The sequence below is a fragment of the Vanellus vanellus genome (genome assembly GCF_965231255.1).
Source record: "Vanellus vanellus genome assembly, contig: HAP1_SCAFFOLD_70, whole genome shotgun sequence".
NCBI lineage: Eukaryota > Metazoa > Chordata > Aves > Charadriiformes > Charadriidae > Vanellus > Vanellus vanellus.
Window position 1 is genome coordinate 866,544 of NW_028128467.1, and position 25,661 is coordinate 892,204.

General features: G+C 53.2%; 1 protein-coding gene across 1 annotated transcript; it reads right to left on the reverse strand.

Moving 5' to 3' along the window:
* Window positions 1-23,233: 23,233 nt before the first annotated feature.
* LOC309684431 (olfactory receptor 14I1-like) lies at window positions 23,234-24,163 on the reverse strand (the record flags this gene model as incomplete). Its single annotated transcript, XM_082500349.1, has 1 exon — window positions 23,234-24,163. One exon carries the CDS (start codon window positions 24,161-24,163, stop codon window positions 23,234-23,236), a length of 930 nt encoding a protein of 309 aa, XP_082356475.1.
* Window positions 24,164-25,661: the final 1,498 nt, after the last annotated feature.

The window sequence follows — 25,661 nt, forward strand, 5'->3', positions numbered from 1 at the left end:
CAAATCCCATTGCTTGTTATCACGCGCATTGTTTCCGAAGGCACACACACTGACACTGACACTATGGAAATGATCAGGTATGTGTTGTCTATGAGTGCCCAGGCCACAGTTGTGTGAGGCATTGCACAAGCATCGGAAATCCTTGCCCAAAAGAGTTTGCAAACCACCTGTTCCTTTCGACTGGGCTCGAAAGGGGGAGCATCTTGCATAGGGGAGGATGGCACATCGCTCTCATGTTCTTGAGGCAGTCGTATTCAAGTCATGGTTTCAGTCAGAGTCCTTCCTGAACGATCATTGCCTGGGAGGACAGCACCATAAAGGCAGTCAAATGCCTTCTGGGCCACCCCTGGGGACAATTCTCGGCCTTCGAGGATAACATCATGAAAACTTTCCAACTGCCCATGCTGTCCCAGGAGAGAGACTGGGACACAAAGTATGGAATTACACGAGTGATTCTCTGTTCACGAGCACGAGTGGTCCCAGTCAAATTGGGACACCCCAAATGCAGTTTCACACATGGTTCTTATACCTTTAGAGCATTCAGGTACAACACAATTTGAGTGATCGCTACTTAACACGCACACGCAGGCTGCTGTTTGGCAAAGCAACTCTCATGCTGTGGCATCATCATCCACCTGCTGCTCTCTTAATGGAGACGTCCCTGGAGTCGGTCTTGCTGCAGTTCCTTATCTCTGATGCCAGATCAGGGGAGGGTTTCACAGGGGTGTCAGAGGGGCTGGGAGGCTGGCGTCATCCGCGCAGTGCTGGAGCATCCTTTCTTCTTCAGGCTGGGGGCTGTCTTCTCCTCCCGACAATGAGCTGGGTCCTGTAGTCATGCTGACTGAACCATGGCTATGCAGTACGCAATAGAAACGCTGTATATCTTAAGAAAGTTCATACAATTTCGTACTCTAAAGAGTAATTGTTACAATAGTTCGGGAATGAGATTTTCCTGACAGTCCCTCCTTTTCCTTTCACCGTCAGGGTCACACTATACTCTTCATTATTAAAGTCGTAAGTCAAGTTCATAAGGTAATACTACACTGTAAACACACCCATCTAATTAGAAAGCAAAACAAGAGAGTGAATACAACCACCCAAATCCTTTCAGTTCACAGTCCTGTTCCTAAGTCTGGAAGCCAAGAGGTTAGCCACCCAAAGAGATTTAGGGGAGATCCCTGCCCTATTTTGTGTAATATTTTTAAATGAGTCTTTCTCTTGTTTCTCTCAGTTTTGTTTTTCTGGTCTTGACTGACATAAAAACCCCAGCAGCTATTATTCAAGAACGCACCTACTCTGTCCTGTACTTCTAAAGGGTGCTCTAGAGCTAAGCCATTCTATATTACCATTTTTGATAAAAATTTGATTTCTTCCTCTAAGGCTGTCATACTGCCTGCCCTCATTAATGGCTTTTTCTAATTCTCTTGGCACATTTGCAGTAGCCCTTTCTAGTTTTGCAGTCCCTCACTGGGATAAAATCTATTACAGACAGGTGGAACTCAGTGCCACATTATCAAAGGCATTTGTGAAAGGCAGGTCCTGCTTGACTAACCTGATCTCCTTCTACAACGTGGTCACCCGCTCAGTGGATGAGGGAAAAGCTTTGGATGTTGTCTATCTGGACTTTAGTAAAGCCTTTGACACTGTTTCCCACAGCATTCTCCTGGAGAAACTGGCTGCTCATGGCTCGGATGGGCACACGCTTTGCTGAGTAAAAAAATGTCTGGAAGGCCGTGCCCCGAGAGTGGTGGTGAACGCAGTTAATTGCAGTTGGCGGGCGGTCAGGAGTGGTGTCCCCCAGGGCTCAGTACTGGGGCCAGTCCTGTTTAACCTCTTTATCAATGATCGGGATGAGGGGATGGAGTGCTCCCTCAGTCAGTTTGCGGATGACACCAAGCTGGGTGGGAGTGTTGATCTGCCTGAGGGTAGGGAGGCTCTGCAGAGGGATTGGGACAGAATGGACCCATGGGCCAAGGCAGACTGTAGGAGTTTCAATGAGGCCAAGTGCTGCGTCTCACACTTTGGCTACAACAAGCCCCGCCAATGCTACAGGCTTGGGGGAGGAGTGTCTGGAAAGCTACTCAGCAGAGAAGCACCTCTCTGGTTGTTGGTTGATAGCGGCTGAACGTGAGCCAGCAGTGTGCCCAGGTGGCCAAGAAGCCCACCGGCATCGTGGCGTGTATCAGGACTAGTGTAGCCAGTAGGACCAGGGAGGTGATTTTCCCCCTGTACTGGGCACTGGGGAGGACGCATCTTGAGTACTGTGTTCACTTTCAGCCCCCTCACCACAAAAAGGACATTGAGGCACTGGAGCATGTCCAGAGAAGGGCAACGAAACGGGTGAGCGGTCTGGAGCACATGTCTTATGAGGAGCGGCTGGGGAAACTGGAGTTTTTTAGCCTGGAGAAAAGGAGGCAGAGGGGAGACCTTATCGCTCTCTAAACATATCTGAAAGGAGGTGGCAGAGAGGTGGGTGTCGACGTGTTCTGTCAGGTAATGGGTGTTAGAACAAGAGGAAATGGTTCAAGTTGCACCAAGGGAAGTTTCCACAGTGTATTAGGAAGAATTTCTTTACTGAAAGGGTCATCAGGCATTGGAATACATTACCCAGGGCAGTGGTGGAGTCCCCATCCCTGGAGGTGTTCAAGGGTCGTGTAGATATAGTGCTGAGGGACATGGTTTGGTGGTGGGCTTGTCAATGTTAGGTTAATGATTGGACTATGTGATCTTACAGGTCTTCTCCAATCTAGGAAATTCCGTGATACTGTGATTCTGTGATGATGGCCCTGGGACAACTTCCCCGGGGTGTCCAGTGAGCACAGGCACAGCCCAGACCCTGCTCTGCTGGTCCCTTATGTCTCTCGCAGGAGCCCGGCTGTGCCAGGACACTGCTGTGTGTCCCCACCCTGCACACTCCCACACTTCAGCTCTTCCCTGAGGTTTTCCTCTCTGGGGCACTTGCCAGCCCCGCCAGCTCACACCCTCCCTGAATCTGGACACCTCCTGCTCTCTCCCAGCACAGACCAGCAGAGCAGCCTCATTGGCAATGGTCCACCCAGCCTTCATGCTGAGGAGATACCCACCCCAGGCAGCTTGGAGCCCCCCCTGCCAAATGTCCTTCCCAGGATGGCATGAGAGAATTGGCCCAGGGCACCCTCAGGAAGGTCCTTTTGCCTCAGGGACAGGGCAGCCTGCCCCGAGCTGTCCCACCAGAGCAAAGGGTTCCTCTTGCCATGGCTGCCCTGCACACACACGGTGCCCTGCTCTTCTCCTGCCACAGCCCATCTGTCCTCAGAGCCTTTTCCCGAAACAGCTCATCCGTGCTGGCCTGGCCAGCCATTCCTACACCCCTCTCCAGGCGTCCCACAGCCCCCGAGCTGGTGGTGCAGCTCTGCAGAGCCGGGGGCTGTGGTGCCCAGGGCCATGCTGGTCAGGCTGGGAGGCAGACCCAGCTCGGGTCGCTCCTGACCCCTCCACCTCAGCACACAGATGAGGCCTCTGCAGCTATAGAGAAGTTCTCGGAGAAAGGATCTCAGACAAACAAGTCAGTGCAGGGTACTTCAGTTTTTTAAAAACAAAGAGAGAAGAGCTTCTTATTTACAAAGTCTGTGGCTCCCACAACACAGACAGACCCTGACATAGCAATAGGATAAAGGATGATTCTTCACTTTTATTGACAGCATTAACAAAACCCAGAAAAGATAAAAACCAAATAAAGGAAAGGAAAAAAAGTACTAAAGACAATCTGGGCCTGTAATGAGTTACATCATGTGTGATATGTAGAAGATGGGCAGTTCATTGCTGCTTCTGACAAGATACCAGTCATCAGTTTCCACGGGGCATCCTTGAGTTCCTGGTTCCTCATGCTGTAGATGAGAGGGTTCACTGCTGGAGTCACCACTGAGTACAGAAATGACGCCAACAGGTCCAGAGATGGGGAGGAAATGGTGGGGGGCTTAGGGTAGGCAAACATGGCAGTGCTGTTAAACAGGGAGATCACAACCAGGTGAGGGATGCCCGTGGAAAAGGCTTTGTGCCGGCCCTGCTCCGAGGGGATCCTCAGCACAGCCCTCAAGATCTGCACATAGGAAAAGAGAATGAAAGCAAAAGCCCCGAATGCTAGTAAGACACTAAGCACCAGAAGCCCAACTTCCCTGAGGTAGTCTGAATGTGAGCAGGAGAGCTTGAGGATGTGGGGGATTTCACAGAAGAACTGGTGCAGGGCATTGCCCTGGCAGAGGGGCAGTGAAAATGTATTGGCCGTGTGCAGCACAGCATAGGGAAAAACACTGCCCCAGACAGCTGCTGCCATGCGGACACAAGCTCTGCTGCCCAGGAGGGTGCCATAGTGCAGGGGATGGCAGATGGCAATGTAGCGGTCATAGGCCATGATGGTGAGAAGAGAAAACTCTGCTGAAATGAAAAAGACAAACAGCAAGGCCCGTGTAGCATAACCTGCATAAGAGATGACCCTGGTGTCCCAGAGGGAATTGGCCATGACTTTGGGGAGAGTGGTGGAGATGGAGCCCAGGTCAAGAACAAAGAGGCTGAGGAGGGAGAAGTACATGGGGGTACCAAGAAGACCGAGTGGATAAGGTCCTCTATAGACAGATTGGAGTAGGCTCACATTCACAAGCCCTGGTCCTCAGAGGGAACTTCAGCCACCCTGATAGCTGTTGGAAGGAAAGCACAGCAGCGCATAGGCAATCCAGGAGGTTCCTGGAACACATTAACAATTACATCCTTCTCCAAGTGACAGCAGAGCCAATGAGGAGAGGTGCCATGCTGGACTTTGTCCTGACCAAGAAAGAGGGGCCCATGGGGAATGTCATGGTCAAGGGCAGCTTTGGCTGCAGTGACCTTGAGGTGGCAGAGTCTGGGATCTTTAAGGTGGCTAGGAGAGCGCACAGTAAGCTCGCTATCCTGGACTTCAGGAGATAGACTTTGGCCTCTTCAGGGATCTGCTTGGTGGAGTACATTGGGACAAAGCCCTGGAAGGAAGAGGGGCCCATGAAAGTTGGCTAATATCCAAGCGCTACCTCAGCCAAGCTCAGGAGCAACACATCCCGGCAAAGAGGAAGTCAGGCAAAGACAGCAGGAGGCCTGTGTGGATGACCAAGGAGCCTCCTTGTCAATCTCAAAGAGACAAAGGAAGCCTACAGAGGGTGGAAGCAAGGACAGGTAGCCTGGGAGGAATTGTCCAAGCAGACAGGGATCAGGTTAGGAAAGCTAAAGCCCAGGTAGAGGTGAATCTGGCCAGGTGCATCAGGGGCAACAAGAAAGCCTTCTCTAGGTATGTGGGTGACAAAAGGAAGACTAGGGAACATATGGGCGCACCCAGGAAGGAACCGGGAGACCTGGTCACCCGGGACATGGAGAAGGCTGAGATACTCAGTGCCTCAGTCTTCCCTGGAAAGGGCTCTAACACTGCCATTGTCCTCTCCCAGCCACTTCCCAGCCCTCCCCAGCCCCTGCCCAGCTCTGCCCACCTCCCCTACCCTCTCCACAGGACAACCCAGCCCAGCAGTCCAGTCTGGACTGGCCCCACAGCACTGCCTGCCACAGGCTGATGCAGAGCTCTGGGCACTCACCGCACAGCCCCAGATCCTCCCAAGGGCAAAGCAGCTCCTGGGGGGCAGACAAGGAGGTCAGCCTGCCCATCAGCCCCGGGGCTCGTGCTGGTGCCGAGGAAACGAGGAAAGAGTCTAGTCACTGTCTGCCTCTCCGGAATTCATGTTGTGCGTGATCCCCAGCCCTGACTGAATTTGCCCCCTTCTCTCCCCAGTCAGCCCCATGCTCCAGGACAGCACAGCAGACCTGGCCCTGAGGTTCCCTCAGGCACCTCCTGTGTCTCCCCACTCTCCCCTCCCTGTGCCTGATGAGACTCCCACGGCACTGCAGCGTCCTTGTGCGTGGACACATTGATTCAGTGCTTTATATTAGTGGACTTCACCTTTGAGGGTGTTTCACCTTTGGAGTCTCCATCCGTTCCAGTCCAAGGGCAAATGTTGAGTCCCTAATCCCGCCTCTCCTCCCCCCTAAAAGATTCATTTCCAGAATGTCCGGTATATGCCATCAGTCCTGTCATACATGAAGAAGACTGAGGAGATAATGGGAGCTCATGGACCGTCTCCCCTTCCATTGGGCACCAAGAAGAGCGCTTTTAAATCCAGAATATTTGGTGCAGTGGAACCCAATAGTACCATCAGCTTAACTCCAGAAACATTGAAAAAACAAGGAGAAGAGATTCATTAAAATACGATTGCTTGAACACGTTCTTGGAAGGAACTTTGGAGGAACAGTCCATCCTTCAGGCACTGCACTTGGGAGGTGCCCTTTTATTGAAGAGCTGTTATCTGTCAGGCCACACCTGACACAATGTCAGGTCAAACACAGCAAGGGTCAGACACAGTAGGATCAAGCCTCAAGACAAGCAGCGTAAACTCAGAAAATTATCTACAAGCAGGATTATTACGAGAGAAAAAAGCAGACTCACAGACTAAGATAAACTCTGGGCAATGTGCAGAGAAGGGGCAGCAGGTTATTGTCAGTGAAACAGCGTCCATTGGGCCAGTTTCCTTAGGGCATCCTTGAGCTCCTGGTTCCTCATGCTGTAGATGAGGGGGTTCACTGCTGGAGGCACCACCAAGTACAACACTGCCACCACCAGGTCCAGAGATGGGGAGGAGATGGAGGGAGGCTTCAGGTGGGCAAACACTCCAGTGCTGATAAAGAGGGAGACCACGGCCAAGTGAGGGAAGCATGTGGAAAAGGCTTTGTGCTGTCCCTGCTCAGAGGGGATCCTCAGCACCGCCCTCAGGATCTGCACATAGGACACCAAAATGAAAACAAAACACCCAAAGGCTAAACTGGCACTAACCACAAGAAGTCCAACTTCCCTGAGGTAGGAGTGTGAGCAGGAGAGCTTGAGGATGTGGGGGATTTCACAGAAGAACTGGTGCAGGGCATTGCCCTGGCAGAGGGGCAGTGAAAATGTATTGGCCGTGTGCAGGAGAGAATTGAGAAACCCACTGGCCCAGGCAGCTGCTGCCATGCGGACACAAGCTCTGCTGCCCAGGAGGGTCCCGTAGTGCAGGGGTTGGCAGATGGCAATGTAGCGGTCATAGGCCATGACAGTGAGGAAAGAACACTCTGTTGACATAAAAAAGAAAAAGAAAAAGAGCTGGACAGCACAGCCAAAGTAAGAGATATCCTGGGTGTTCCAGAGGGAATTGGCCATAGCTTTGGGGAGAGTGGTGGAGATGCAGCCCAGGTCTATGAGGGAGAGGTTGATGAGGAAGAAGTACATGGGGGTGTGGAGGCGGTGGTCGCAGGCGATGGCGGTGACGATGAGGCCGTTTCCCAAGAGGGCAGCCAGGTAGATGCCCAGGAAGATCCCAAAGTGCAAGAACTGCAGCTCCCATGTGTCTGCGAACTCCATGAGGAGGAAGTAGGTGATGGAGCTGCTGTTGGACATTTGGTGCCTCTGGGCAGCGGCACCTGTTCAAGGAGGGAAACAGAGTAAGTCAATACAGACTTCTGTAAGAAAAATGAAAGCCATTTCCCGTAGGCTCTGTCTCTGTTGCATACACTCCCTTTTCATTTTCCAGGAGACCTTCATCATGTCCATGGCTGGAGCTCTGGTTGGCGTTGGCTGCCTGTGCCGTGAGGAGCAGGGCCTCTGCCCAGTGGCTGCCGAGGGGTCAGCCCTGCTCTGCAGCAGGGAGTTCATAGGGAGGGTGGTGGCAGGAGCCAGTCCTGGTGTTCTGCTTCGGCTGAGGAACCCACACCTAATGCAGATGGGCTTTTCAACATCTGAACACTCACTGCTATGGAACAGGGATGGCAGAAGGCAGTTGGAGAGGCTTTGGGTATTTTACAGCTCCCCCACCTCCCCTGGGCACTGTTCTTGGATGTCAGAAACCCTCAGCATTTCTGCTGCACTCCAGGAGAACAGAGTGAGTGCTGTGAGACATGAGGATTGCCTGGGGCAGAGAGCAGAGTCAGGGGAGATGGTTTGTCCCTCCATCTTGCACCGTCATGAGATGGAGGGGGATCACCCTCTTCTATTATGCAATCAGACACTGCTGAGAGCAGAAGGATCCATTTCAGACTATTAAATGTCTCACCCTTTCTCAAGGTCTCAGCAGCCCACCTCTAGCCAAGGACACCCACAGCTCATTTCACCCACCCAACAGCTTTTCCTCAGTCACAGAGTCTCTGTGTTTCTCTGTGGGGCTTTCCGATAACACAAAGGTGCTATGGGACAGGTTGGCATCCTGGAGGGCAGCTCACAGCTTCCATGGACACCCAAAGGACTTATCCAATTTATGGGATCTCAGTGAGAGAAAATGGACTCCTTCCCCACTCCCACAGCCTGCATTGCCCACAGCAATTGTCCACAGAGGAAAGCTGGGACACTGGTTCCCATGGACGCATAGTCAGGAGTAGATGAACAAGATCAGTGTGGGACTCTGCAGCTGAAATTCCCATCCCCAAGTACGCTGACAGCAATAAAAAGATAACTTTAAAGGAGACACCTGGAGAAACCTGGAGAAATGCCGTGAGGGTCTGGCTGGGAGAGGCACGGGGAGAGGCAGCCGGGCACTCAGGGCAGCATTACCCTCACCCTGCTGGGCACACCACCACCCAGACACTGATCATGCAGGGCAGGTGCCCTCAGCCCCACCGCTGGGCAGCAGCAATGGGGCACGTGGCAGGAGGGATGCCCTTCGCCTCTCCTGCTGCTCTGCCGGGCACAGAGCTGACTCCCACCCCAGAGCCCATGGCCGTGAGGGCTGAGGGCTGTGCTGGGTGGCTCAGGGAAGGCATCTGCACTGCAGGGGTGGCTGGAGGTGCCCCTATCTCCCCTGCAGCAGGGCTTCCAGGAGCAGCTCCCTCCTTCCCTGCCCATCTCCACTGCCTGGAGCTCTCCCTGCCAGCAGCCTTTTCCCTGCCGCCACGTCTCTTCCCTGCCAGTGCTCGAAGACCCCATGGCAGGCCCCGTGTGCCCAGCTCTGCCCTGCAGTCTCTGCGTGTGTGCAGGGGCTAAAGAGCAGGTGCCACAGACCCTGGTTGGACTGGAAAGGGGATGCTGGTGCTGTCTGTAGCCCCCAGAGCTGGAAAACAAAGACAAAGCCTCAGGAAAGCTCCTTATCTCTACAGGGATCCCTCCTTTGAGCTTTCTTTTAAAGTCCCATTGTACATCTGCCACTGCCCACCCAGCCAACCAAGATGGGAAACATCAAAAGACAGACCCTCTACTGTTCAGGGAACTCAAACATGAAATGTGCCCTCAGGAATGCCCAGAGGTGATCTGGAGGTGTAAACAGTCCTGACCCACACATGTCCCTCTAAAAAACAGAATGACCCCTCCCCACCAGGGGTTGCTACTCCCACCCACAGCTTCTCCCCACAGAAGCTACGTGGGAGCTCCCCGGGCAGGCGGAGAGCTGACCCTGGCAGGCGGCAAAGTCCCTGCCCTGCACATAGCCCCCGGAGTGCAGGGACCCTGCTGGCAAGGACAGCCCTGCCAACCCCTGCCTGCACACCCACCTTCACAGCCCTTTGGCCATTCCTGGGAGAAGGCAGCCGTCATGCCCTGTGCCTCTGATGGTGCAGCAGGGAAGCCCCAATCTAGAGAATGTCCTCTTCTTCCACAGCAGAGAAGTGTGAGCGTCCTCCTGAAAGATCCCACGGGCTGTGGGAGGTGCCAGCTGTTGGAGATCTCTCCGACTACTGCAGCTGCTCTGCTTTGGGAAGAGTTCTCCCCCCACTCACCCTCAGCATCCTCCCTCTCCAGACTGCCCTTAACCTCTCTCTGCCTCCCTGCTCTGCCCTCGCTGCCTGTAGGCACTGCCCTCAGCCCTGCTGCGCTGTGCAGAGGAGCTGCTCCTGAGCAGAGCTGTCTCTCTGCAGCGCTGCCCGCTTGCCAGGAGCTCCCTCCGTCCCAGCAGCCCGGCCCAGCTCAGCAGCAGAGGACCTGCTGTGGCTTTCTCTGCCTCCTCCCCACACTGCCCCAATCCCTCGAGGTGTCCCTGCGCCTCCAGGGCTGACAGCTCCTCCAAGGCGGCGGGGTCTCTCCTGGGGAGCAGAGTTTGAAGCACAATGAAGTCATCACCGACTGTCCCTCTCTGAACCCTGGACGGACTGATCCCTGTGGTGGGAATTGCTCTGCCAGATTGTGCGGACCTACAGGAGGTTTCTGTGTTCCCCTCTGGAAACCCCCATTCCTGTCCCATTGCCAGGCAGGGCACGGAGGCAGTGACGGGCTGGGGATCATTCCCACCGGTGCAGGGCAGGGATTGAGCCAAGTCAATGAGGCATCTCAGCTCTCAGCAGTGTTCCTGAGGCCGGAGGGACATTCAGCTTCTCCAGTGCACTGCACAGACCCACCAGAGGGAGGATTCCTCTTGCCTCACCTCAGCTGCCCTAAATCGGAGTGAGCTCCTTCTCTGAGCTACCCTGTGAGTAATGGAGACAGAGGCCAGGAGGGATCTTTTCCAATGCAAACACCAGGTGACATTTGAGGTGCCAGAGGTGGTTCAGGACATGTGCAGGGAACTGCAAGCTCTAATGGAGCAATTGTGAGAGACAGGGCAGCATCGGTGGGCACTGGTGGGGAATCCCTTTGGCCAACGGAAAACATAGAAGATCACAGAATCACAGGATCACAGAATCACAGGATGGTAGGTGTTGGAAGGAACCCTTGGAGATTGTCTAGTGCAACCCCCCTGCCAAAGTAGGGTCACCTACAGCAAGTTGGACAGGAATACAGCCAGGCGGCTTTTGAATATCTCCACAGAAGGAGACTCCACAGCCTCTCTGTACAGCCTCTTCCAGTGCTTTGGTGCCCTCAAAGTAAAGACGGTTTTCCTTGTGTTCAGATGGAATTTCCTCTGTTCCAGTTTGTGCCCGTTTCTCCTTGTCCTGTCACTGGGCAGCACAGAAAAGAGTCTGGCCCCATCCTCTTGACACCCGTCCTTTAGATATTGATAAGCATTGAGGAGATCCCCTCTCAGCCTTCTCTTCTCCATGCTCAACAGACGCAGCTCTCTCAGCTGATTCTCATAAGAGAGGTGCTCCAGTCCCCTGATCATCTTTGTAGCCCTCTACTGGACTCTTTCCAGTAGTTCCCTGTGTTTCTTGAACTGGACACAGTACTCCAGATGTGGCCTCAGCAGGGCAGAGCAGAGGGGAAGGATGACCTCCCTCCACCTGCTGCCCACGCTCTTTTGTGATGCACCCCAGGAGACCATAGGCCTTCTTGGCTACCAGGGCTGGCTTATGGTCAACTTATTGTCCACCAGGACTCCCAGGTCTCTCTCGGCAAAGCTGCTTTGCAGCAGGTGAACCCCCAACCTTTACTGGTGCATGGGGTTTTTCCTCCCAGGGTGCAGGACTTTACATTTGCCCTTGTTGAATTTCATTATGTTCCTCTCCACCCAACTCTCCAGCCTTTCCAGGTCTCGCTGACCAGCCAGCCGTTTCCTGGGTCCTCCTTCTTGCCCTTTTTGAAGACTAGCATGACTTTGGCTTTCCTCCAGTCCTCAGGCACTTCTCCTGTCCCCTGTGACCTTTCAAAGATCATAGAATCATAGAATGGTTTAGGTTTGAAAGGACCTTAAAGATTATCAAGTTCCATCCCCCCTGCCATAGCAGGGACATTTCTCACTAGACCAGGTCGCCCAAGACCACGTCCAGCCTAGCCTTCAACACCTCCAGGGATGGGGCCTCAACAACCTCTCTGGGCAACGTGTTCAAGTGCCTTACCACCCTTAAAGTGAAAATCTTCTTCCTAATGTTCAATCTGAACTTGCCCTCTTCCAGTTTAAAGCCAAGATGATGGAGAGCACCTTTGCAATAATATCTGCCAGGTCCCTCAACATTCCCGGGTGCGTCCCTTCAGGGCCCATGGATTTGTGGGTGTCAAGTTTGCCTAAATGATCTCTAACCCTATCCACATTGACCAAGGGAAAATCTTCCCTTTTCCAGGCTTTTTCTCTTCCTCCAGGGTCTGGGATTGCTGAGGGCCGGCTTCAGCCTTCCTCGCTCCATCCCTACATACTCTCGCAATTTTTATATACTCCTCCCAAGTGGCCAGTCCCTTTTTCCACTTTCCGTAAACTTCCCTCTTGCACCTGAGTTTTTTCCAGAAGGTCCTTGCAGATTTCCTGCCTCCTCTTCCCGATTGCTTATTCCTAGGAATGCACTGATCTTGAGCTTGGAGGAAGTGGACCTTTTCTATTAACCAACTCTCCTGCACCCCCCTTCCTGCCAAAGCCTTTGCCCATGGGATTCCTCCAAGTATGTCTTTGAGGTGTCCAAAGGCAGCTCTCCTTAAGTCCAGTTCTACTTTTTGCCCTGCTTCTTCCACACAGGATTCGGAACTCCACCATCTCATGGTCACTGCAGCCAAGGCTACCCCCAGCCTTCACATCCCCAACTAGTCCTCCTTTATTTGTCAGTAATATGTCCAGCAGCGCACCTCTCCTCGTTGGTTTCCCCACCAACTGTGTCAAAAAGTTCTCATCAATGCTCTGCAGAAACCTCTGGGACTGCGTGTGCCTGGCTGTGTTGTTTCTCCAGCAAATACCAGAATGACTGAGGTCCCCCATGAGAACCAGGGCCTGTGACCATGAGGCTATTTCCAGCTGTCTGTAGAAGGCCTCATCAATTCAGGCATTTCAGAGAGGTCATCAAGCATGCAGGTTTCCCTGGAAGAGAGCGAGAGGATCCATCACAGTCGTACGCACCGTGGAGGTGGTTGGCTTTCTGGATATCACCTTGGGAGTCCACCTAGGAATATTTGTCACTGCTCTGGTTGGCCGGGCTTATTCCCCAGTAAGCTGTGATGGCATGAGCATTGTCCCCTTCACCCCAGCCCCAAGTCTTTTGGATTCAAGCCCGCCTCACCAAGCTGGCCAGCCTGCTGCCAAAGATGTAGTCTGTGTAGTCTAAATCGACCCTCTTTTGCCTTAAAACATCTACGCATAGCCCTGTCGCAGCAGGCACTGCCCAAAGGGCAATGAGGCCACGCTTGGTTTGTCAGCAGGCAGTGCTCGGAGCCAGGCGCTGCTGCCTGCCACAGGGCCTGCACACCCTCATCCCACAGGCAGAGCATTCAGCGGGGTCTCTCGGGGGTGTCCCATCCCAGCTTCTGCCTCCCCTCCTGCTTGGAACCCCCCAGACTGCCCCTCCTTCCCCCTGAGAGGCCACCATGCCCAGCACCCGGAACCAGCGACTCTGTGACATCAGTCCTGGGAACAAGGTCACCGCAGGCACCATGAGGACTGTGGGCAATACGTCGGCTGCTGCACTGGTGGTGACGACCCCTCGGCTCTTCCAGCTGCAACGTGCCGCCTCTGGCAGTGATGAATGTGCTCCCTGTCATCGTCCTGACGGCCTTGTGCTGGGCCATGAACAGCACATGGGACAGCAGTGGGTAAGCGGCCTGAGGTTCTGAGAGGGAGCTTGGGCAACACTTATGGGCTTCACTGGAGGGTGCCTGCTTGTCCCCTGTGGCCACTCCACAGCTTCTCAAACCCCACATGGGAGCCTGAGACCCTTGCCAGCACCCAGGATGCTGGCCCATCTCACCTGTGGGGCTCAAGCAGAAACAGAGGCAGGCATACGCATGCCCCACAGGGTTCCTTGGCCCTACTGTCCATGCAACACCTTGTGGGGAGGGGAGATGACTTACTGTCCATGCAACACCTTGTGGGGAGGGGAGATGACTGACCTTCAACCTGAACCACAGCAAGCCATCGAGAAGGGCAGTCATGAGTTTCTAGTGAAAGAGGGACCTGCAGGCTCTGGCCCATGGGTTCCGGCTATGGCACGTTGCACGTGGTGGGTGGCACAGATGCCCGGCCAGGCACCTGGCCCTACATCACCAGCATCCAGCCTGGAGAAGAGAAGGCTCTTTGGGAGACCTTATAGTGGCCTTCCAGTATCTGAAGGGGGACTACAGGAAAGCTGGGGAGGGACTTTTTACAAGGGTAAAAGGTATGTTTAAAAAAATTAGGGATAGGACGAGGGGGAATGTTTTCAAGCTGGAAGAGGGGAGATTTAGAATAGATATTAGGGAAAAAAACATTCACATGAGTGTGGTGAGCCCCTGGCGCAGGTTGCCCAGGAAAGCTGTAGCTGCCCCATCCCCGGAGGTATTCAAGGCCAGGTTGGACAGGGCTTAGAGCAACCTGGTCTAGTGGGACATGTCCCTGCCCAGGGAAAGGAGGTTGAGACTTGGTGATCTTTAATTTCCTTTCCAATCTAAACTATCCTATAAGTCTATGATTCTACCATTCTACTCACACCGCTCAAGCTGCACCATCTATTTGATGCTGTGCACTTCACATACTGCCTCCACAGGGGCAAACACTCACAGAAATTTTGCTGCCTCAACCAGAAAAATCATTTTTACTGTGTTTTCTGTAAGCTCCAATTCCAGATTTACTGCCGTTCAGAGTTCCATTGGTTCGGAGCATCCAGAGAGCCAGACCAAAAGCTGCATGGCGGGTCATTGCAGTCACCCCCATCACCCACGAACCTTCCACTTTGACTGCAGAGAGTGTCCCTCAGTTTACAGACCGCGGAATGAAGCTGGGATGAAGCAGTTGCATCAGATAGCTTACCAGAAAAAATGCTGTTTGAGTCTAGCCAAGGGTGTGTCGGGGACAATTCCTCGAGGCAGCCAACCAAATATTAAACGAGCACAGAGTTATTTGTTGATGGAATTCTGTGTGCAGGAGCAAGGACTGCCATCAGTCCAACAGTGCAGTTCCTCCTCTCTTGTCGTAGTTATGGCTGGACTGGCCACTGTGACAAACAACAGATTGTCTCCCCCACCTCTCTCTCTCTAAGAAGAGGAAGAAGAGAGAGCAAGAAACTTGTGAATGTAGGAGGAACTCAAATGCTTGAAGGAAATATTAATAAAAAAATAATAAAAAAGATATAAAGAAATAGATACTAATCTGGATCAAGCTCCCAGGATGATGATCACGTCACCGACAGGCATGGGGAAAATCCAATACTTGACTCAGGGACGGATGGGAATTGGATTCCAGATCTGCATTCAGGAATTTGCAGATCGGGATCAAAGGCAGACAAACAGCCAGAGTCCTCCTGGGACACAAACCACTGAAGGAAGAGAGCTGACCCTTTGATCCCTCAGCTTTTATACTGAGCATGAGGCAGATGGGATGGAATACCCTGATGGTCAGTTTGGGGTCACCTGTCCTGTCCGCTCCTTCCCGCAGGTGCCACCCCTCTATGCTCTTCTGCTTCTGACCCTCCAATGGGGCAAAGAACCAAGTCAGCTGGCCTTGGGGGTTATACCAATAAGTATGAGAAAGAGAATTCTGTATAACATTCCTCAGCATACATTACAACTTATCAGGTTTTATCGCTCTGAACAGTGTCACCACAATATGCTGTTAATTTCGGAGAGTTCAGTTAGTTCAAAGAGGCTCAGCTGCAAAGTAAAGTTGCTGAACAGAAGAGGGGTTCTGTTTCACCTCAAACCAGCACAGGTGGGCTGTTCTTTTGGGAGGGTATAAGGAGAATAAAAGAGAAGCACTTGTGATTTCAGGGAATGACAAGAGAAGCAAAGGATGCTGTTGGCTGTCTTTGCTGAGGGCTCCTGTTTTGCCAAATGAAACCCAAGGACCACCAGAGCCTTTCCTGTGGAGCTGCTACCCATCCACACAGCCCCTGCCCTCTGCCATTGACAGCGATGGAGTCACTGCGAAGGTGCAGTAGAAGAAATGAAACAGTTTGTGGTGCTGCAATGGATGGGCACATAGTTCTCAGTACAGACAGGCTGGAAGGCTCAGGGGTGGGGTTCCCTCTTGTGGCTCCATCTCTGGAGACAGAGGAGCATTAGGAGGGCATTGGAAGAAGCTGCACAGGTTATGGGGAACTCATTGGCAAAAGCTCAGAAAAACATAGCTTTGTGTTTGAAGAATTAGTGAAGACAGAGAGTCATGAGTAAAGCTTGGGCCAGCACGGGGTGGGAGTGAGGTGGGGAAGCAGGGGTGGTGGTTGAAATCTGCAGAGAAACGGGCACAGGCAGAGGAAAGTGTAGGACAACCTGTGGTCAGGATGCCCCCCCCCCCCCCCAATAAAATTGAAATCCTTGTCCTTTCCACAATGGCTGCGGACTCTTCCACTGGAGCCCCTGAGAGCACTCCAGTTCCTCACAGACACACTGCTTCACTGCCTCCTCCCCCACCCTCCAGACAGCCCGAGACGTTTCCTACACACACACGACCCCCATCTCACTGCTCCCAGGAAGAGCCCTGAGCATCCCTTGAAGGAAAAAAATGCCCATTGCCAGAGTGTGGGGGTCAGCGCTTGAATATCCTGCTTGATGAGACACATCAAGGGCTTTCACAGACACTTTCACAATTCATTTCCAACTGGAAGCAGTGCCTCTGGCTTTCTGCTTCAGGGACAGTCAGGGATGGCCCTCAGTGGGGACCGCTGACGCCCTCAGAACCTTGGAGGCTGACTTGCACTGCTCTATAGACCACTTCAATCCACCCTCAGTACCTGCAGTTCAGGAACTGGGCACCAGAGGGCTCATTAACATGCAAAATGCCATAACGAGCAATGGCTCTGGGCATAATTTTCTTAATATACAATTCTGTTGTAGTTAATTAAAGGGATTTCAGAAGAGGAAAGGTTTCAATAGTAAACAAAAATAAGAAAGGATTTATTTTTCTTTCTTTTTCTTTATTTGTCTGCTTCTTTCGTGTGTCTGTCTTCATTGATATCAGCAATTTCCAAATGACACTGAAACTGGACCTCTCCAAACGGAGTCTGACTGAGTAGGGCACTCAAGACCCTGTATGTCAGACACTCTGTGGGCAGCCTTTGTCCCCACCTCCAACCCCACCTTTCTCTCATCAGCCACCTGGGACTTACAGCACCTTTCCTCAAATCTCAGCTTTCTCTGCTACACTCTGGAGTTGCTGGTTTCAGCCCTTTGGAAACAGTTTCCACCTGTTTCACTTGGGGAATGAACTGCACCCAGACACAGAATTTTCTTTGTAGCGAAAAAAAGGAGACCAAAGGAAGGCATGGTTCAATAGAAAATAAAATACTCTGTTGTACATTAAGTCCACCTTTCCTCCTCTGAAGTCCACTCTCCACAGAGGACAGCCTTAGACCAAAGGCAAACACATTTCTGTGCCAAGCACGGATCCCGAGAACCCCCAAAGCACTCCCTGCTCCAGAGTCTCTTGGTTCATATGCGCTCACAGCGAGGCACACGCTGAAGTCACAAGCTCCCTCCATTCACAGAGGGAAGCAAAGAGACAAAGTGAAGGGCATGCTCTCTTTGGAATGGCCAAAGGTGCACTAACCCCAAGGAGTCTTGGTTACATCTTCAGGCAGACTGAAGCATCCACACCCACTCCTTGCCCATCCTCCTCCAGTGCTGGACAGCTTGGGTGCAATTGTCCAGGCTTCATTTTCTCCTGGAGGGAGAGAAATCAGTTGTCTCCACTCAGATGCTTTGCCCTACCCTGCCTGTCCACCAGCCGCAGCTCCACAACTGCTTCCATCAGCCCGGGGTCACACTTCCCAGTCCCACATTGGGTCTTCAGCTATGCCTGGGAATCTGGGAGGCGGTGGGCACCTCTGTGTGGTCATCAGCTCCTGAATGATGAAGTGAGGCAGAAGTTGAAACATGCAGAAAAGACCTCAGTGTAATAAGTGTGTAAGAAGTCTTCATTTTCAGAACTTTGATACTGTTCTGTCAATTGTCATTTTTTTTTTGCATATGTCCTGGACAGAGACCAGACAGCTGAGGACACTTTGTCTCCCTCTGGCTGTTTACCTCTGGAGTCTTGCCTTGAGGCACAGTGGCTGAGAAGAACTTGTTTCTGAAACATGAGGCAAAGAGGGTGTGAAGTATACATCTGTCTCCACCTAGTCTTACTGAGATAAGCTGTGACCAGACATTATCTTTATTTCTTCTTCAAGTGTTCCTGAAATAATGTTGAGTTCTTGAATTCTCTTCCATGTTTCAAGCAAATTTTGATAGACAAGCTTGCTGTGTTTGGAGGATGCTGTCCTTGAAGACCAGGTATACTTAGCTTTCCTGCCCACCAGTGCTGCTGACCATGGGATACTGGCTACCTCTCCCCAAAATAAGCCAAAATCTGCTCCACTGACAACCGGCATCTGCAGTCTTCTATTCTCCTTTCTCCCTCTCCTCAGGAGATCGTGCCGCACTATTTCAGGGTCACAACAGACCGTCTTCACATCCCTGAGCAGCTCTTGCTTGCTTGCAAGTATCAGATCTGGGATTTGCATGACCCTTGTTGGCCCATCTGGCAGCTGTGTAAAGAAGCTGTCCCAAAACTGCCTGGACTGTTTGCATCCTGCGGTGTTGCCCTTCCAGAAAATGCCAGGTCATTAAAATCCCCGTGGAGGACCAGGCTTCTACACCCAGAGACTTCTTTGGGGTGCTTAGAAAAGACTATGCCAACTGCCCCACCCTGACTGTGGCTTCCTTATCTCCCACCACAAGAGCCCCGTTACTGACACTTCCTCTGACCTCCAGTCACAAGGGCTCACCCAATTTGTCACTTGCCCCATGAAGGAGCTCCATACATCCAAGCAATTTGTTCCCTTTGAGGGAACCCACCCCCGATCCTTCCAGCCTGTCTGTACTGAAAACTATGAACCCATCCATTGCAGCACCCCAAACTCTGTGACTTCTTCTACCACGCCTTGGCAGTTACTCCATCGGTGTCAAAAACCAGAGGCTCCAGCTTGTCCTGGCTGAGGGCGTAAGTGCCTGTAAGGGGTGTAGCACCTCAGGTGTAGCACCAGGCCAAGCTCTGACTGAGAGAAACCTGGGACCAAGCGTTCCAGACCCCCTATTTGCAAAGGCTTTGCCTCAGAGAAGAGCCATGCCAAAGGGGATGGAAACCCAAAGCTGAAATGATTGGATGTCAAGAGAGCGAGCAAAGCCTGCCGTCCCCAAGGACAGAGAGAAACAGGGCTGGGAAGTGCAGCCCTGGCAATATACAGGGGTTCTATCAATGCTGTCTCTGCTGCTCCAGAAGGCCTTCCGTGGACGTGAAGGCCATCTCTATGAATAACAAGGTGCTGCTGAGCACCCCACTGTGAAAATTGTTGGTCTGTTCCTTGACTGTGTCTTCAAGGGGGTGAGTCAAGCATGGGAGAGAGAAAACCCACCATTTGGAGAGCGTAGGCCCATGTGTGATGTGCCTCGTGTTCCTGCACTGCCCTATGTCTACTGAATGGAGAAGGGACAGACCTTGCCACGCTGTGGTGGGGGCAATCCGTGGCTGGCACAAAGGCACCGAACCTGTCTGCAGGGCCGTCTGGAGTGTCTCTCCCACACTCGCTCAGAACGGGGATGGCTTTCCTGTGCAGTACCTGCCGGCCACATGTAGCGATGTGTGAGAGCCTTGGCATCTCGCAAAACTACAGGCTTCTGTTTGGACATCAAAGAGAGGAACTGCCTGGAATCTCATTAGGCAACATGGGGATGAAAACCATCATCGTAGTCAATGGAGATCTAGTCAACCCAGCTGACGGAAAAGAGACAAAGTGAGCTCTCCCTGTGGTACAGGACACCATTTGGGTAGATGGCACATAGGCTGCAAAGGAAACAGTAAATAGGGACAGGTGCAGTTCTCTTCCACTGTCCTTGGACAACCTCTGGCACCTCAAATGTCACCAGGTGTTTCATCTGAACAGCCAGCTCCTACCCTACATCTTCATTCATTACCATGGCAGCTGAGACAAGGAGCTCACATGCAGGTGCCTATTTAATGCCCGCCTGAAGTGAGGCAAGAGGAGTGCCACCGCCTGTGGGTTTGTGACAGGCATGGGAGGGAGCTGAGTCCCCTTCCAGTGCTAGCAATAGAAACGCAGGATGAGATGCCTCCATTGACTCAGCTGAACCCTATCCCCCACCAAGAGTAAAGAAGGTCCCTGCCTGCCATTGTCTGCATGTCCTGCCCAATAATAAGACAAGAAAGTAGTCTGAGTATCCTGGACAGGTCTTCCAGAGCTGGCACATGCCATGGCTGAGAGGAGCTGTCACGGTGTCTGTCTTGGCTTCTCTGGGGTGGAGAAGGAGGACGTGCTGCAGAGCAGGGCTTCCCTACTGCACCGTCAGAGGGAAAGGTCATGATGGCTGCCTTCTCCTGGGGATGGCTTTAGGGGTGGGAAGCTGCGGGTGCAGCTAGGGCTGCCCCGGGCTGTCCTTCACGACAGGGTCCCCGCACTCCAGGGAGCCTCCTGTGTGCCAGGGCAGGGACTTTGCCTCCTGCCAGGATCCCCACTCAGCCTGCCCACAGAGCTCCCCACGCTGCTGTGGGGAGAAGCTGTGAGTGGAAGGAGGGATCCCTGCAAGGGTAGAATCATAGACTCATGGAATGGTTAGAGTAGGAAGGGACTTGAAGATCAACTAGTGCCACCCCCCCTGTCCTGGGCAAGGGCACCTCCATCTAGATCAGGTTGCTCAAAGCCCTGTCTAACCTGGCCTTGAACCCTTCCAGGGATGGGGCCTCAACAACCTCTCCAGCCAGCCTCTTCCAGTGTCTCACCACCTCAGAGTGAAGAATTTCTTCCTAAGACCTAATCTAAATCTACGCACTTTCAGTGTAAAATGATTACTCCTTGTCTTATCGCTGCACTCCCTGATAAAGAGTCCCTCTCCAGCTTTCTTGTAGGCCCCGTTTAGGTACTGACAGACTGCTATAAGGTCTCCACAGAGCCTTCTCTTCTCCAGGCTGAACAACCCCAAATCCCTCAGTCTGTCTTCACAGGAGAGGTGCTCCAGCCCTTGGTCATCTTTGTGGCCCTCCTATGCACATGCTCCAACAGGTCACAGAATCACAGAACATTAGGTTTGGAAAGGACCTCTGGAGATCATCTAGTCCAACCCCCTGCCCGAGCAAGGGCACCTACAGCAGGTTGCACAGGACACGTCCAGGCGGGTTTGGAATGTCTCCAGAGTAGGAGACTCCACCACCTCTCTGGGCAGCCTGTGCCAGTGCTCTGACACCCTCAAAGGAAACAAGGTCCTCCTCATGTTTAGATGGAGCTCCCTAGCCTGCAAGACTGTGATCTAATCAGCATCATGGAGACATGGTGAGGTGGGTCCTATGACTGGAGTGTTGGAAAGGATAGATACAGGCTCTTCAGGAAGGACAGGCAGGGGAAGGACCAGCTGGAGTGTGTGGAGCTCTACCTGCAGATGCATAAGGAGCCGACCGAGAACTTATGGGTCAAGATTTAAGGGAGGGCATGGAGAGGTGGCATTATAGGGGGGTTCTGCTACAGGCCCCTGACCAGGAAGAACAAGTGGATAAGACCCTCTATACACAGATTGGAGCAGCCTCATGTTAACAAGCCCTGGTCCTCAGAGGGAACTTCAACCACTCCAATATCTGGTGGAAGGACAACACACCTGTGCATAGGCAATCCCGGAGGTTCCTGGAACGCACTGATGATAACATCCTTCTCCAAGTGACAGAGGAGCCAACAAGGAGAGGTGCCATGCTGGACCATGTCCTCACCAACAAAAAGGGGCTGGTGAGGAATGTCATGGTCAAGGTCAGTGACCTTGAGATGGTGGAATTTAAGATCGTTAAGGTGGTGAGGAGGGTGCACAGTAAGCTCACTACACTGGACTTCAGGAGATAAACTTTGGCCTCTTCAGGGATCTGCTTGGTGGGACAAAGCGATACATCCCGTCAAAGAGGAAGTCAGGCAAAGACAGCAGGAGGCCTGCGTGGATGACCGAGGAACTCCTGGTCAATCTGAAAGAGACAAAGGAAGCCTACAGAGGGTGGAAGCAAGGACAGGTAGCCTGGGAGGAATTGTCTGAGAAGCCAAGTATCAGGTTAGGAAAGCTAAAGCCCAGGTAGAGGTGAATCTGGCCAGGGGCATGAGGGGCAACAAGAAAGCCTTCTATAGGTATGTGGGTGACAAAAGGAAGACTAGGGAACACGTGGGCGCACCCAGGAAGGAACCGGGAGACCTGGTCACCCAGGACATGTAGAAGGCTGAGATACTCAACGACTTCTTTGCCTCAGTCTTCCCTGGAAAGGGCTCTATCACTGACATTGTCCTCTCCCAGCCACTTCCCAGCCCTTCCCAGCCCCTGCACAGCTCTGCCCACCTCCCCTGCTCTCTCCCCAGGACAACCCAGCCCAGCAGCCCAGTCTGGGCTGGCCCCACAGCACTGCCCACCGCAGGCTGATGCAGAGCTCTGGGCACTCACCGCACAGCCCCAGCTCCTCCCAAGGGCAAAGCAGCTCCTGGGGGGCAGACAAGGAGGTCAGCCTGCCCATCAGCCCCGGGGCTCGTGCTGGTGCTCAGGGAATGAGGAAAAAGAGGCTGGTCACTCTCTGCCTCTCCGGAATTCATGTTGTGCGTGATCCCCAGCCCTGACTGAATTTGCCCCCTGCTCTCCCCAGTCAGCCCCATGCCCCAGGACAGCACAGCAGTCCTGGCCCTGGGGACCCCTCAGGCACCTCCTGCGTCTCCCCACTCTCCCCTCCCTGTGCCTGATGAGTCCCTGCTGACTCCCTCTGCACTGCAGCGTCCTTGTGCGTGGACACATTGATTCAGTGCTTTATATTAGTGGACTTCACCTTGGAGGGTGTTTCACCTTCAGAGTCTCCATCTGTTCCAGCGCAAGGGCACGTGTCGAGTCCCTAATCCTGCCTCTCCTCCCCCCTAAAAGATTCATTTCCAGAATGTCTGGTATATGCCATCAGTCCTGTCATACATGAAGAAGACTGAGGAGATAATGGGAGCTCATGCACCGTCTCCCCTTCCACTGGGCACCAAGAAGAGCGTTTTTAAATCCAGAATATTTGGTGCAGTGGAAACCAATAGTACCATCAGCTTAGCTCCAGAAACATTGAAAACACAAGAAGAGACTCATTAAAATATTGATTCCTTGAACGTGTTCTTGGAAGGAACTTTGGAGGAACAGCCTACCTTCAGGCACTGCACTTGGGAGCTGCCCTTTTATTGAAGAGCTGTTATCTGTCAGGCCACACCTGACACAGTGTTGTGCAAGGGTGAGACACAGTAGGATCCAGCCTAAAGACAAGCAGTGTAAACTCAGAAAAATATCTATAAGCAGGATGATCACAAGAGAAAAAAGCAGACTCACAGCCTAAGATAAGCCCTGGGCAATGTGCAGAGAAGGGGTGGCAGGTTATTGTCAGTGAAACAGTGTCCATTGGGCCTGTTTGTGTAGGGCATCCTTGAGCTCCCTGTTCCTCATGCTGTAGATGAAGGGGTTCACTGCTGGAGGCACCACCGAGTACAGAAATGACACAACCAGGTCCAGAGATGGGGAGGAGATGGAGGGGGGCTTCAGATGGGCAAACACTCCAGTGATGATAAAGAGGGAGACCACGGCCAGGTGAGGGAGGCATGTGGAAAAGGCTTTGTGCCGTCCCTGCTCAGAGGGGATCCTCAGCACTGCCCTCAAGATCTGCACATAGGACACCACAATGAAAACAAAACACCCAAAGGCTAAACAGGCACTAACCACAAGAAGCCCAATTTCCCTGAGGTAGGAGTGTGAGCAGGAGAGCTTGAGGATGTGGGGGATTTCACAGAAGAACTGGTCCAGGGCATTGCCCTGGCAGAGGGGGAGTGAGAATGTATTAGCCATGTGCAGGAGAGAATTGAGAAACCCACTGCCCCAGACAGCTGCTGCCATGCGGACACAAGCTCTGCTGCCCAGGAGGGTCCTGTAGTGCAGGGGATGGCAGATGGCAACGTAGCGGTCATAGGCCATGATGGTGAGGAGAAAACACTCTGTTGACATAAAAAAGAAAAAGAAAAAGAGCTGGACAGCACATCCTGCATAGGAGATGGCCCTGGTGTTCCAGAGGGAATTGGCCATGGCTTTGGGAACAGTGGTAGAGATGGAGCCCAGGTCAAGAACAGAGAGGTTGAGGAGGAAGAAGTACATGGGGGTGTGGAGGTGGTGGTCGCAGGTGATGGCGGTGATGATGAGGCCGTTTCCCAGGAGGGCAGCCAGGTAGATGCCCAGGAAGAGCCCGAAGGTCAAGAGCTGCAGCTCCCGTGTGTCTGACAAAGCCAGGAGGAGGAAGTGGGTGATGGAGCTGCCGTTGGACATTTGCTGTGTCTGGGCAGGGGGACCTGTCCAAGGAGGAAAAGGCAGTGACAAACTGGGAGAGACTTCTCTGAGGAAATCCCAATGCCATTCCTCACAGAAATCTCCCTCCCACAGCTGAATGAGGAATGACCCAGCTCATTCCCAACCCCACAAACTCAATGACACACTCCCTTATCAAGTAAAATACTACTTCGACACCTACTTTCCATGAGGACACGTCTGCGGCAGGACTCCCAGAGTCAGAGGCAGAAGAGAAGCTGACCCGCACCCCCTCCCCAACTCCTGAGATGCAGAGTTCAACAGAGGGGTGGGGAAACGAGGAGAAATGCCTCTGTGCTCTGAAAAAAGGAAGTGAAGAGAGGGAGTCAGACAGGTGTGCAGTGAAGCCTTCTCCTCAGTGACAGTATCTCCAGACAGAGACACTGCAGGGCACTTGCTTTTATGTTGTGCATCACTTGTAGGACACAAACACTTCTCCTGGACTGGAGGTGCAGCTGCCGAGAAGGCATCTCGGGCTCTGGACCCTCTGGCTGTGGGGTGTGCGGGAGAGGAGAGCAGAGGCTTGCTGCAGAGAAGTTGTCTGAAGGTCAGGGGGCGGCAGGAGGTGCCGGGATCCCCCCTGCCTGAGCACTTCTGGCAGCAGCTCCCTCTCTGTCCCTGCCTGTGTCTGGGCTGCCAGGAGCTGCCCCTGCCTGGAGCTGCTTCTCTGCCCCCGGGTCTCCTCCCTGCCAGTGCCCCAGAGCCCATCCCACCCGCTGTGTGCTCAGCTCTGCCCTGCAGACCCCTCCTGGCAGCACAGTGCTGCACGGGGGCATCTCTGGGTGTGCGGGGGCTCAGGAGGGGTTCAGGGAAGTACTATCGAGAACGGGGGTCTCTGTGCCTTCTCCACAAAGGAGAAATCCATTCCCACCACCCACTGCCCACCCAGCAGCAAAGAGGAGAAATCCCACAGCACAGACTTGTTCCCCTTCAGGGGAAAGGTGCCTCAAAGTCCGTCTTCAAAAGGACTCTGTGCAAATGTCCTGGGGGTGATGTGGATCTGGGAGCAGCCCTGACCCACACAGGTCCATCTCAGCAACAGAAGGCATCTGCCTTGCTGGCAGTCACTCCTTCGACCCACCGCTTCTCCCCAAAGAAGCTCCGTGGGAGCTCCCTGGGCAGGCGGAGAGCTGACCCTGGCAGAGTCCCTGCCCCGGCACACAGCCCCCGGGGTGCAGGGACCGTGCCGGCAAGGACAGCCCAGGCCACCATTGCCTGCACACCCCTACGCATACCTCCACAACCATCCCCGGCAGAAGGCAGCCCTCGGGCCCTGTCCCTCTCACCAGGCAGCAGGGAAGCCCTGCTCTGGAGCACATCCTCCTCCTCTACAGCACTGAAACTGAGAGAGTCCTCCTGACAGAGCCCAGCAGCTCTCAGATGGACCAGCTTGAGGAGATCCCTCCAGGAACTGGAGCTGCGTTGCCCGGCACCCTGAGACTTACCACACAGAGGGCGG